The sequence below is a fragment of the Psittacula echo genome (genome assembly GCF_963264785.1).
Source record: "Psittacula echo genome assembly, chromosome: 4".
Classification (NCBI taxonomy): domain Eukaryota; kingdom Metazoa; phylum Chordata; class Aves; order Psittaciformes; family Psittacidae; genus Psittacula; species Psittacula echo.
In genome coordinates this window covers 56,397,585-56,411,097 of record NC_137738.1, presented here as the reverse complement: position 1 = coordinate 56,411,097, position 13,513 = coordinate 56,397,585, and the positions used below count along the sequence as shown (strand labels likewise).

Below are 13,513 nucleotides of genomic sequence, written 5' to 3'. Positions count from 1 at the left end.
ATGAAGAACTCTAGACAAGCATCTAGATTTCAGTGATAATGAATGTTTCAAAGCAATAAGCAGGATCTGTGTTCCAGCAGAGTTACCAAATATATTAAAATGTGAGCTAATGTGGTATTAAATCTGACTTTTCCAAAGATACGGTTGATTTGAAAGCTTCATAGTGACTACATCCAGCTTCCTGTGTAATTGCTAGAATGCTTTAAAATGCTCTTCAGCACTGAAATTAATGTACTTCTGGTATGTCTCAATTCAGCTGCATAAAAAACATTCAGCTCTCAAGGCTGCTTTCCATTTTCAGCTATGTATGTTTAAAACTGGCATTTTTTTATAAAAAGAGTAAACTGGTTCTCTTTATATCTGGACTGAATCCAAGAATGCTGTGTAATCTGTGCAAAATGTGATAATCTGAGAAAATTTTCTGAGTGGGTCACAGACAAGAATCATCTATTTATGAAAGAAAGTTTCTTGTTAATGGTATTTCTAGATTAATGAGATTTTTCTAGTCCGTTTTCACACTAACATATTTATTGAGTTTCATGCAGAGGATGTATAGCTTAAAACTGTTAAAATTATGTCAAACAAGTTAAAATCTGAAAATGTGTTTTCACTGTTACATCTTGTATTTCAAATCAGAGGAAATAAGAAGGGTTGAAGTGACAAAAAACATAAAAATGGGTAAACTCTATTCCTTCAAGTCTTTGGAACAAGTTTCAATGATGGAATCTGAACTTCAGATTTGTTTAGCTTTGTTATCAATTAACATCTGTGAAATAAAAGTGAATTTGACTGAGAGTAAGCTTGGCTATATTTGCATGTTTTCGTTTGCTGTAGTGGACTGAGAGAAAGGGGTTTTGGTGGAAGAAGTTTAGGTGAAATGTGTAAAGTTTACTCGTACTTTGGATTAAAGTCAAATTTGTATTAATAAACTACATTGATAATCTTTGCTTGAATTCTAGTAATTCAAAACCATGGTGCTGACAACTTTGCTTCTATCTTGCTTTTAACTCCCTGAGTCCAAAGCATACACAAGGAAGACTGTTTTGAGTTGCAACACTGCACTATGAGCAGAGCTTAATTTTTATCATGCTAAACTGTTGAATAGTCAGTGCCTGAACTCTATTAAAATCTAGGGGATGGTGCCCACCATGTCAAGATGCTGTAGGAATACAATCTCAGGCATGCTGCAAAGCCTAGGATTTTACATCCAAATTAAGACTGCATTATGATCTGCTTTAAAGCAAAGAAAACCTAAGGGTTATGTGTCTGGTTTTGCTTTTTCCTTCCCTCCAGGTCTCTGGTCCCCTTGTGGGAAGTTCAAACTTGGAGGTGAGGGGCTGCACTGGTTATACAAGCTACATAAGTGGGGTGGGGAGGAAAGGAGGGAATGGGGGATGCAAAGTTCCAAAAGTAAAGATGATCTGGCTATACTGTTGAAGGACATGGAAATATTTTATAGGCTAATCATACGAGGTCACCTTTGCCTAATACAAGCAGCTAACTGTGCAGCGCATGGAGTAATTCTGTCCAGGAAGAAAGCAAATAAAATGTATCAGAAGGCTAAAATAGGTGGATTGAAAATAAGGAAGAGCTGGTCCCTTAGGATCAGTGAAAGAAGCAAACAAGTTATGTTAACTGGAATGATACTTTACCAAAAAAACAAAACGGAAAGCCCAGGTTAGATGCTTTTTGTGAAATCAAAATTATTTGAAACGTTTTTTAAGTTGGGTATCATATCCTGCTGTGGCTGGTTGTAGGACACTGATTGAATACCAACCAAAAGCATTCAGTCACCACAGTTTGATCATGTAGACAACATAGCAGGAAGCAGGGATAAGGGTTTAAAACTCACCTTCCCCTTCAGGGAAGTGCATTCGGTCACCTTCAGGGCTGGAGAGTGCAATGAAATCCACTGTCATATAGCCCAAGAGAATAATTAGCATGTGCTAAAGACTGTTTCTGTGAGAAAAACCTAGGGTCACCAGAATACACATTTTTCACCAGAACTTTCAACTAAGAACATTTATAAAGCAATATGAATTAGAATTAAAACATTAGAATTACTAGAATATTACTAGCATACTAGAAGTAGATGGATGACTTCAGTAACATTCACATTATAGTCTTTGTAAGTTAGTATCATGGTATATATAAAAGAAGTATTTGCAAAAATCATATATAAGTTAAATTGAATATAAATAGACGAAAAAAAGTGAAATATTTTGTCCCTCAAATTTGAATTTAGAGAGAGCTGTGACACTGTTCCAAAGGAGAAATGAACACATTTTCAAAATCATGGTAGAACACTTATGGCTTCTGGCAAACCCAAGTTTATTATTATCACAATAATCACCAGAAGCTTTTCTGAGAATTAATAAAATCCACATAAAGAATAAACTGCATCAGCACTCGATATATAGCAGACTCATAAGGCCTTTCAGTCATCAGTTTGTGCTCTGCCTTGTGCAGGGTTGCAGACACTCTTGCGCTGTTTTCAGAAAATACAGCTTGCAGCTGAACACAAGCAGCTAGGAGCCTCCGCAATGACGTCTCTGTGATTTACTTCTGATTAGAAAAGTGTATTACTCCTTCTCTTGCCCTGCCTGCTAGGAAGTCAATCAAAATCCATCTTGGAATTTCATGAACACACTGTCAGTTTCTTCACCCCTCAGTTAACCAAATATTCAGGGTCTTGGGAATAGATCCAAACAGGATCCTGTTGTCTCTCTGACAAAGATTATAAAAAGTTCAGCTTCTGTGAACCCAGTCTGACAAGAGGCAACAGTTAATTTAGTTAGCATCGAGCCAAAATGCATTCTCTCTCAGGGCAAACTTTTGGTAGCAATGGAAGCAAAGCCCTGGGTCTCCCTCAGGTTATTTTGCTGTTTTCTGCTTTCTTTCCAGTGGTGCCCAGCTAACGTTTGAAAGTTACCCCACTACCCTGCCCCAGCTACAATGCCCTGAAAGGGCTATTGCTTGTCATACCATGATTACCTGAGGTGCTTGGACCATTACACATGGCATTCCTGGGGTCAAGCTAAAAGAAGTGAGACACCAGGAACTTGACCTTTATAAAATGTGTAATTAGGCCTGTGTTGCTCTGACACTCCCAAAGCACTTGTTAAACAAATAAAACCCCAAACAAAACAACCCACCAACCAACCACAAAATATAAAACAAAAAGGAAAAAAACAAACACAATAAAATTTATTAGGATTTTGGCATAAAGTCATGCTTACACAAACAACCAAGCATCTCAAATGGTTGTTTTTTGTCCAGTAGGTGCCAGGAATTGCCATCTCAACAGTCTTTGTAATGGCATCTTCAGCTGGATCAAATGAGATTCCCACTCTTGCTCACTTACAATCTACCTGCTTTGCTGTGATTACATAGGAATCAAACAGCATGTACAAGCCAGTACAAAGAGATTATTTCAAATTTGGCACATTATAGCATTTCATTGAAACACCAGCTAAGTCCCAATGGCAGGCTGAACACAGTGAAGAGCTGAAATGAAGAGCTGGGGCTGAGCTACAATTCCTGCTGCTTAAGGCTTAAATATCCAGGCACAGTGTCAGATTAGTAAAGAACATGCATTGGTCTGGAATTAGCACAGTCTTAGCCAGGAACAGACTCAGCCACAGTCACAGCGGAGGTGAAGGAACAGTACAGAGCAGACTGAAGTCTATCTGCAAGACATTAAATAATCACATGGCTGCCAAATCTGACATGGCCTAAGAACATATGCCACATAGAGCAGGGCTAATATGGCAGCTAATGGTCCCCCAATTCCCAGAAACTATATTCCTAGTCTCAGCCCCTCTAGTGTCCTGAATATTTAACTCTTTCACAGGTTAAAGGCCACTTTTACATACTTACTGAAATTAATCCATTTTCATAGTTTAAATTTTTTACTTTCATGCATGTTTCAGAAAAATTGCTGATTTATGGGTTGTAATACCTTTATATGTTCATGTGTTTCATACTTCCAAAAACTACTGGTTCTTATTGCCAGAGTATATTAAACATGACAGAAGCAGGTTAATGGTAAGATTCCTACACCTACATCTAGATGTTAACAAGCAAGAGTCTAAATGAAAAGGTAAGTATCTAAGCTCTAGTTATAGTAAACAGATGCTATGGCATGATTCAGTTGCTTACACAAAGGCATCCTGTGCTATCTGCAACAGACTCAACCATCCTTCCCAGCCTCCAGCTGCCCTGCTGGCGAGGGATGATGCTTACATTCTGCCAGAGCAGCATGTCTTAGATATAGCAGGGTGCCTTAAATGCCCAAGATACTTGTTTCAGCAGACAGCTGCAGCCTCTTAAATGGCATTAACCCTGCACAACAAAGACCCTACTCGACAATCAGTTCACACATCCTTTTGAGAGGCCTCTGAGACCTGGGAGGATGTACATTATAAAACATAAACAAAAATAGAAATTAAAAAAGGATACTATACCCCCCTATACCCCAGTGGATTGTCTTGTGCAGCCCCTAAAGCACATTCACCCCACGTTTTGGACACCACTATCTTAGTTAGACCTCACAGCCAATGCTAACACTGATCCACCCCACAAGCACACGTTCATGTTTACATGTGACACATATGTAGAGGAACCAGCTAACCTACTGAAAAGAAGTTCAGTAGCAAATTAATCCCTCGTGGAACATACTGTATTGTGAAATCTCTAAACTGTCTCTGTACTTGCAAATAGCTGCAGGAGAATGTGCTGAGGCATAATAGGTATCTGTTGATCAAATTTGGTAAGCAACAGAGCACTGGCCACAGAGGCAGCATAAATATATTTACAGAGGTAAACCATGACCTAGCACTCCAATAAAGTAGTTCCACAGTATCTATCCACTGCTTACTGGCAGTTACCTGTGGTGCATAGTTTGCTATGGAATGGTAGGTGTTGCTTGGTAATTTAAGCAACAAAGAAAATACCAAATTTTCTTTTAAGACAAGCACTGTAATACTTCAGAGTTACAGAGTCATCAAGAGGGCAGAGTTTTGACTGCAGAGCAAACCAACAGGTCTATTCCAGTGTTGTGCTTCTCCAGAGCCCCCAGGCATTTATGGAGACATAGCTGAAGTCTAGAAATCATGGAGATAGGGTCACAGTCCAGAAGTTTCATGTTTTGCATCCAGCAAATTGCAGAAATAGGTAATAAAGGCATCCTTTAAGGAATCTTCTCTGATGTTAAGACCTGAGAAGCATGGCAACGGGCCTAACAAAAGGTGGAAAGAGAATAGTTTAATGAACGGAAAAACCACTTTAAAGAACATTTTCCAAATTAGTAGTTTTGTAAGCTTAACTAGTATAAGAGGTTATATTTCATCATAATTAAATGGGAGCTTTCAAGACAAAATTCCAAAGAACTGATATTTTTAAATATAAATCAAATCTTTGAAAAGAGGAAAACACCAAAAACCAAACACCACCACCCCCCAACACACAAATCCCATACAATACTCTTCTCTTTCTTGTGTCCTGAATTTTAAAGCTTTTGCCAATAGAAGGAAGAGAGGATGGCTGTGTTTAACTGATATTCCTTACATGTTCAGGGCCAGAAAACACTTAATACCTCATTTTAATATACAGATGTTAAATACAGTTGAGCAGGTAACTCAGTCATCAGCTACCTCTCAGCTTAAATAGAAGTCCACCCTGAAGCTAGTGCTAGAATATGATGAATAGTGCTGAGAAGACACCACAGAACTGGAACATGGGTCCTCAGTATCAATTTGTTAGTGTAAGAAAGAGAAAGCTTAAGAAACAACAATTACATCTGACATTCACCTGAAGACTTCCAAAGTCTTAAAAAGCTATGATGCCCAAAGTGAAACGTGGGTAAGATTTATTGTCAACAGCTCAAACACATAAGTTCCTCGGATCTGTGTTCTGAATATATAAAGATCTAAGTACTTTCAGAAAGCAGAATGCACTGGTTATAGTGTCCAAGCTGAGGAGACATGGGATGGTTAGGCCTCAGTTTCTGTGAGCCTTGCTCTTCAACTATCAAAGGCTTGATATACAGACACCCCATAGCTTTACAGTAAAGTCACAGTAAAAACCCCTGAACATAATTCTGGACTATGGGTATTCTGTAAGTACCTTTTATGTTCAAAATAAGTTATTTAGAAGAAAACCCTGTAAAAAAAATGAAAGAAAAAAAAGCCTAATTTACATCTGCAAATATCTGCAAGCTACATAGAAGACTTTGAAGTTGTCAGTTACATCAAGGTGGCATGCATTTACATGAAAAATGATTTTTGGTTTTGATAGCCTGTGATTACTCAATTCACAAATAAGCAGAAAGTGGCAAAGAAGAACAACAAGGAAAGTGAAGAGATGAAAAAAATATCACCATGAAACCATACACGCATATTAAAGAAGAGATGTAGATTCTTCTCAATTTTCTTAGACAGAAACTATTTTCTGAAATACTTACAGCCTTCTCTTCCAAGGCGAGCACACCATCTACAGCCACTATCTGATATTGTTTTTCTTTTAAGCTACCCAGATATTTCCGAAGTAGTTTGAGACTAGTACCATCACTGTTTTGTTCTAGCAGTTTCTGCATTTCTTGGGAAGGACATCCTGGGTCAAACAGTAGCAAACATAAGGTTTTATTCTTCTTCTCTTCTATTCCAACAATAGTACGACTATGACCTAATTTCAAAATATCAAGCTTCAGTATTTTGAAAACACATAAATCCCATTTTCTTCTTCATAGCATACTACTTATTTTCAGATAAAAAAAAAACATTACTTGAAATCTAGTAAGATCATTATAAGTAAACAGCAGATGTCAAAAAGTTTAGGTCCCAATTACATCCAGCTCTTTCATCCAATAAAAATACAAGCATTAATGTTGTTCTTACTAAATAAAAGAAAAAAAAAGGAAATAAAGTCATGCCTTCAATTAAATGAAGAAAGAATATAAAATGCTGCTCTGATTTGCAGCACATATAAAAAAAGATACAGAATAGAAAGAAATCAGTGTATTGTGATACTGACCTTCATGTTGCAAGTAGATGGGTGGCTTGGAAGTACACGCTACCTTTGCACCACTTCCATTATCTGCAGAATAGTAATGCAAAACCCACTCAAATAAACGAGGGTGTGTACCTGTAGGGCCTGTTGGTTTGTGAAAGTCAATGATTTGACACCTACAGAACATTTAGAAGGAAAGCAAAAATAAGATTTCGAGTCGGCTGTTTGTTAAAACAGTTTTTCACCTCTCAGTTCCTTCTGCACCAAGAATGTTCTCTAAACACAGCAATTCCAGGCATCAAGTGGTTGTTAACCCTTTTCCCCTCTTTTCTTTTTAAATACAGAAGCAGGGGACACGTAATTACAAAGCAAAGCAATATATACTGTTCAAACCTGGAAAATTTATTCCATAACAAAGAAACATCGTTCAGTTTAAGAAGAACTTTTGGAGCTTGCAAAAATTAAAATGTTAGATTTTTTTGTATGTGATACACATACACTACAGAATCCAATTAACAGCTTTCAAAATTATATTTGTGAATAGCTGAAATTCAGATTCTTCCAGAGAAATAAAGTTTTTAAGCATGTTTGATTTTATGCACGTGGTGTAAGTCTTCACCAAGTTTCAAAGATCTAAGTAGTTATTCAGTTTATGTACCTGCATAAGCAGTTACACAGCTTTATGCTGTGCAAAACCAGATCTTTTATAGGTTGCTTAAATTTAAACCCACAAAGTTGGCTTTATAATCACACAGTTGGCAATTCTGACCTTGAAGGTTACAGCACTTAAACTAGCACATAGTAACAAAAAAAAGCAATACTTACTTTATCCTTATACTGGTTAACAGTGAATAAATTTCACACGCTCCTATCCATGCTTTTGAACCATGTAATCTGTTGTTGAAGTGAGATGCTCCGTGAGGATCAAAGCCTTCTCTCCAGGCATCTTCAATCATTGACTGAATCTTCGGTATACTAGGAATTGCTGTAGTATCTGGAACAGAAAAGGTTTTGAATGGTGGTCACAGTTACTGAAATAGTCTATTAAAAATGTTCAGCTTCTTTTATAAGAAGCAGTTGATGTTACAAAGATGCACCAAAACAAACCTAAAGCTAAAACTTCAACCACATTATGCCTTGCCAGTATTTACCCCTCTGAATCTTTCCACAGGAAGCTACAGTTGTATAACAAGCATTTAATAGGTATCATTGACCTAGTATGCCTTGCTGTGTAAATGAAATGGCAAAACATCATTCAGAAGGTTGTCATCCAGTGTACATTAAATGAATAGGCAGCATTTTGTTTAATACCTCTCAAGCAGTCTTTATACAGGCTATTTTGCAACAGTGAGGAAAGGAGCATTTGGAAATTCCTGTAACCACAACCCCAACCTCTGTCGCCCAAAGATGTATGGAAGTGATCTACTCCTGCTGAAAGCCATACACGCCTCACATCTTTGTTTTCATTCTGATAGTACTTGCACAATGCTTCAATGATTCCTAAAAGAAGATGAAATACAAAGTTTATCTGTAAAATGAACTACAAAGTTTGCCATGAAAACATTTTTCCCCAGCTTGGAACAGACACAGGTTAAGACAATTAATTTAAAAATTTATAAGTGATCCTACATTACATCTAGAACCGAAATCACAAAACCAGTGGACATTACACCTATTTAATTTTGATGGTCTTTATTTTGATGAATTCATGCACTATAAAGCTGTCAAAATTCACGTTACTTTTTCACTCCTGCTAAGCAATGAATATTTTAAATTAAACAGCCTGGACTACATTATAAGCTGTGATACACATAGGAACTATTACAGTGAAATAGGAAAAATAACATCACCAATAAAGCATTCCTATGCTGCTGCCACCTCCAATGCAAGCTCCCCTTAAAACCATGGAAATACTTATGCATACTATGTAATTCTTTCCCCACAAACTATTTTTTGTTGAAGAAACTAAGGCAAGAAAAAAAATGGTAGAGAATTTGAGAATTACTACAAATATTGTTTGAAAAATCCACTTGCAGGATATTCCAAATCCTCTTGTGTTACGCGAAAGAAGGCGCCTGGGAATGCTCTCTCCAATCTGTAAATGTAAATTCTCAAAGGCCCTTTATTGCTGTGCTACTGTGAAGACAACTATTCCAAAGCCACAGGTTATTTTCTGAATTCCTCTCTGAAGTCTAAATCACTGCCAAGAATGAAAACTTTAAATCTATTATTTCCACTCAATACATTTTATAGAGGAAACTTTGTTTTACCTGTCAAGAACCAGATAGATATTTTGTAAGCTAGAACAACTAGCAATATGCTAAAAGATGTTTGAACTGTGGTCTTGGTAAGTAAAGACAAGAAGCCTTTTGAAAAGGACCATGAAATCCATTGGCTCTGTATGATTGTACCAATTATAAAACATTTCAAAGAAGATGTGTCAAGTAGATGTCTACTCCTCCCAGTGCTCTCCTGGATTTCGTGATCAGATGAACACTGTGTTTACTTGGGACCCACTAACATGTTACTACAATTAACTGAAATAAGACAAAAAGCAACTGTAAATTTTAATCGCTACATTAAGTCAGGGACCAATGGGTAGCAAGTAGAAAACAAGCATACACTCAAGGACAACCAACTTGCAATAAGACATTTGTATCTTTTGATACTTTTTGTATTTGCGCTCTTAACCAAACAACATGGTTCCAAGGTTCCATAGGAAAAAGAAGAAGAAAAAAGTTTTCACATTAGAATAAAAATTAGAAATACACTAAGCTTCAACTTCCTTATTAGTTTAGGACTAAGATAGGATAGATTCATCTAGAAAATCACGATTAGAACTAGAATACAACTAATACTAAACATTCAATAATATACTTACTTTAAGACAAGTTTGGCCACTACAACAAAGGTCTAAAAAGTACAGTCTTAATTGTACAGTTACAGCATTTTTACCTGAGGTTTTTGTTTTCCCATCATCTATACCAAAAGCCAAGCTTTCCATCATGTCAGCTTTTCTCTTGTGATAATCAAAAGGCTGCATTCTTCCTCTATCAACTTCTCTTTCCATATTCTTTAGGAATTGCTGCTTGTAGCCTCCAGAATTATCCAACCCATACTGTCTCTGTTAGGGACAGAATGTGCATGATTTAAATCACATTTTTTAAATGAGCCTTTACTGATTTTGAGAAGCTGCATGAACAATCAGTAACTTTGAAAAGCAGTGAACAGCAAAACATAGAAACTTCAGATTTATGTTTTAGAGCTTGCCAGGCTTTAGTCCTGAATAGGAATGTGAGAATAGGAAAGCCACACCTAGAGGAACATCCCTCTGCTCCCTCTTGGGCAGCCAGTCATTGGCACAGAGGCAGTGAATGGCCACGAGGTAGTGAGAGTGGGAAATGAGCTATAAAGGTTGTCAGGTGGGAGAGAGAAAAGCAAGACCCAGCAGCGAATGGTCACTGAAGCAGGTGATGGTATTCAAAAGAGCATGCTGAAGGCTTTGAGCACTCTGCCAGGCAACATGCTCCAGGTTGCCTTGCAAGGCAGAGTGCAGTATGAGGCAGCAGGCCTGCTGAGGCCCCCAGTGGGATGAGTACAGCATGCCCTATGAGCATCCAGCCTCATCCCAAGCCAGCATCACTCAAAGCAGTAAGCCCAAGTAGCTCAAGGCAGGCATCAGCATTGCTGATGCCAGGATGAGCATTGCTGAGAAGCTTGTATCTGCCTGTAGCCACACCCGCATCACTACTTCAATACAGCCTGTCTGACTGCACAGGTCTGACCTGGCATGACAATTCCTGGCCGTTGCAGCTCCAACATAGGCACATCAGCTTCTAATGGCACAACTGTTCACCAGTTTACCATTTAGAAACAGGACTGTACCTGCAGCTTTTTAAATTCTTCCCTCTCTTGCTTCTCTTCTTCTGATTTCTGCTGTTTATCTTCTTCAGTTTGGAGCTGCTGAGCCAGTTCTAGATCTCTCATGTTTTCACCTAGCCAGGAATAACATTCCAAAGAGAGAGGACTTGACTGGGAGGTTAACACCACTTTGGTGGATTTTCTTTTTTTTTTTTTTTTTTTTAAGATTCTTTTCTAAGCAGACATACATAAACACAACTGGGCATTAAATTTAGGAGATGTATCCTATGTTAATCTGAGCTATTAGCAATGAACATTAAACAGGACTGACTGCATTCAGTTTACCAAGACTAAGAATCTTGACTTGGATGCAGTTCACCAGTTACAGGAGCAATTACTTGGCGAGTAATGCCTGTACCTCTACTAGTAAAAAAGCAGCTTCTGTTTGCTATGTTTCACTTCACTGTTAGCAAGAAGTCACAGCTTCTTGAATATCACACCCTTATTAGCTTCTAGGATCACTACCAGCAGTCTTGTAACTAAACCAAATTTAGGATCAGAGAACCAGATAGGGAATCTGCAGGATTTTATCAGCCATACTAATAGATAAAAATAATTTTGATTCCTTTCCTTTATTGCTATACCTAATGAATCAGCACAAGCATTTAAGAGAAAAGAATTAGGAAAAAAATATGAAGTTTTCATAAGCTACAGATTTGCAGCTCATCCCACTGGAATGTGCCACTCTAGATTCCATTTATGTAAAACTATGTGTATGTAAAACTCCTATTGAGCTAGAAGAAAATATAATATTGCCGTCTTAAACATTCTTCACTCTGAGCTTTAGTTTTTGACTAACATACACTGACTTTACTTAACAACCGTGCACAGACAAGTGTTTCTTTTACCACGTATAAGCAGGTAGAAGCTTGGGCAAGAGAATTGCTATTAACTATGTTAACTTCGTCGTATATGTGTCAGTTTCTTTTCACATAAGGTAATATTCAGTTTAACTTTTGTCCGACATCCTATACTACAACATGCAAATACTTGTCAATGCTTTCAAGTATTATCAAGACTGCATCCTTTTCACGTACCTTCCAAAAAGCTGTTTTCCGCCAAGTGTAAATCCACATGTTCTTCAAGAATCTGAATGTTTGTACAGGTAAGACTACACATTGGACATTCGTAAAGCTGTTCACCATTTCCTGCATTTCAAGAAGAAATGCAGTTTCTTGATTAATGCAATTCGTAGGGTGGGTTTTCTTTTTTGTTTTTGTGGTGGTTTAGTTTTTGGTTTGGTTTTTTTTTTTTTTTTTTTGTGTGTGTGTGTTTGTTTTTTTTTTCTTTTTTGAGAATCATCCCCTAATTGATACAGTCTAAGATAAGTAAGTTTCTTAAATAGTTACCAGCAACTTTGGACAGTTAGAATAAGATTCTAGCTATGCTTAGAATAAGATACAGTACTCAAATAAGTAATGATTTTCCTTACTCCAACTTCATTCACCAAAATATCCTTGTGGTCTCCAAGCCAATGTTTAGCACTTCGTAACACATGAGTGCTGGAGCTTTCCTAAGTCTCTGCCTCAAACCAAAAGCTACCTTTCCCTAACATGTCCTGCAACTGCTCTATGGGATCTACAGAAAAATTTTTCACAATGAGAACAGCCATCAGCATAATCTCCACAGAAAAGCGGTGGATTGCCCAACACTGGACACTTTTAAGATTCAGCTGGGCAGGGTGTTGGGACATCTAGTCTAGGTCATGTTTTGCCATGAAAGGCTGGACCAGATAATTCTTGATGTCCCTTCCAAACAGGTATTCTACGATTCCGTCTAGAATGAGACTTCAAGGGACAAGTCAAACTTTTGTGAGCAAAAGTTATATGCCAAATACGTTAACAACCACCTCCCTATCACACGAAAGCATTACAATTTACTTTAATTGATACAGACAGCATATTTTGGGCACGCAGAATACTACGGGTTCGTCAGCATTACAGCTCTGGAACAGAATTTGCAAGCGACGCCTGCATTGCCTTCACTCACTGTCACGTTCTAAGCGACTTTCCCCTACCGCCTTCAGTCGAGGCCCTTAGCTCGCATCCCCAACACTCTCTGGGTTCTCCAGCCACATCCTCCAGGACGATAACACGGCTGAAGGAGCACTCAGGCAGCGTCCCAACACGGCGGAGTCACCCGGGCGGTGAGGCCCTGGCACAGCCCCAACCTCCGCGGCTTTCAGGCGCGACCCCCAATCCTTCGCCGCTCACCTGGGCCCAGGTCCCCCAGCACGTGCCCGTGCCGAGCCCAGAGGTGCGCCTCCAGCTCCGGCCCCGCTGCCTCCCCGCAGAAGGGGCACTCGGGCAGCCCCTCGGGGGACGGCGGGCGGCGGGCTGCCGGCGGCCCCAGCTCCGCCGTGTCGGTGTGGCGGCGGCACTCCACGCAGCGCGGCGGGCAGCCGGTGGCGCCGTAGAGCGGGCAACAGGGAGGGAGGTCGGGGTTTGTTGGCCGGAGGTGGTGGCGGCGGTACCCCGCCGCCACCTCCTCAGGGGACAGCGCCTGGCCGCACACGCCACACAACAACATCACACTCCCTATACCGAAACGTACCACGTCACGTCCTTTCCTGCCTAGGGGCAAG

At 39.0% G+C, this 13,513-nt stretch overlaps 1 protein-coding gene across 5 annotated transcripts; it reads right to left on the bottom strand.

The window, feature by feature from the left end:
- Positions 1-3,184: 3,184 nt before the first annotated feature.
- ZUP1 (zinc finger containing ubiquitin peptidase 1) lies at positions 3,185-13,477 on the bottom strand. 5 transcript variants are annotated; one of them, XM_080617010.1, is made up of 9 exons: positions 13,143-13,477; positions 11,967-12,077; positions 10,894-11,003; positions 9,964-10,132; positions 8,320-8,508; positions 7,834-8,002; positions 7,033-7,184; positions 6,464-6,684; positions 3,185-5,239 (listed from the first exon to the last, which is right to left on the bottom strand). In XM_080617010.1, the coding sequence occupies exons 1-9, from the start codon at positions 13,456-13,458 to the stop codon at positions 5,192-5,194; spliced, it is 1,485 nt and encodes a 494-aa protein (XP_080473136.1). In that variant the 5' UTR covers positions 13,459-13,477; the 3' UTR covers positions 3,185-5,191. The 5 variants fall into 5 exon arrangements, with proteins under 5 accessions (XP_080473136.1, XP_080473137.1, XP_080473140.1 ...); XM_080617011.1 differs by having other exon boundaries at positions 6,464-6,612; XM_080617014.1 differs by lacking the exon at positions 13,143-13,477 and adding an exon at positions 12,919-13,113.
- Positions 13,478-13,513: the final 36 nt, after the last annotated feature.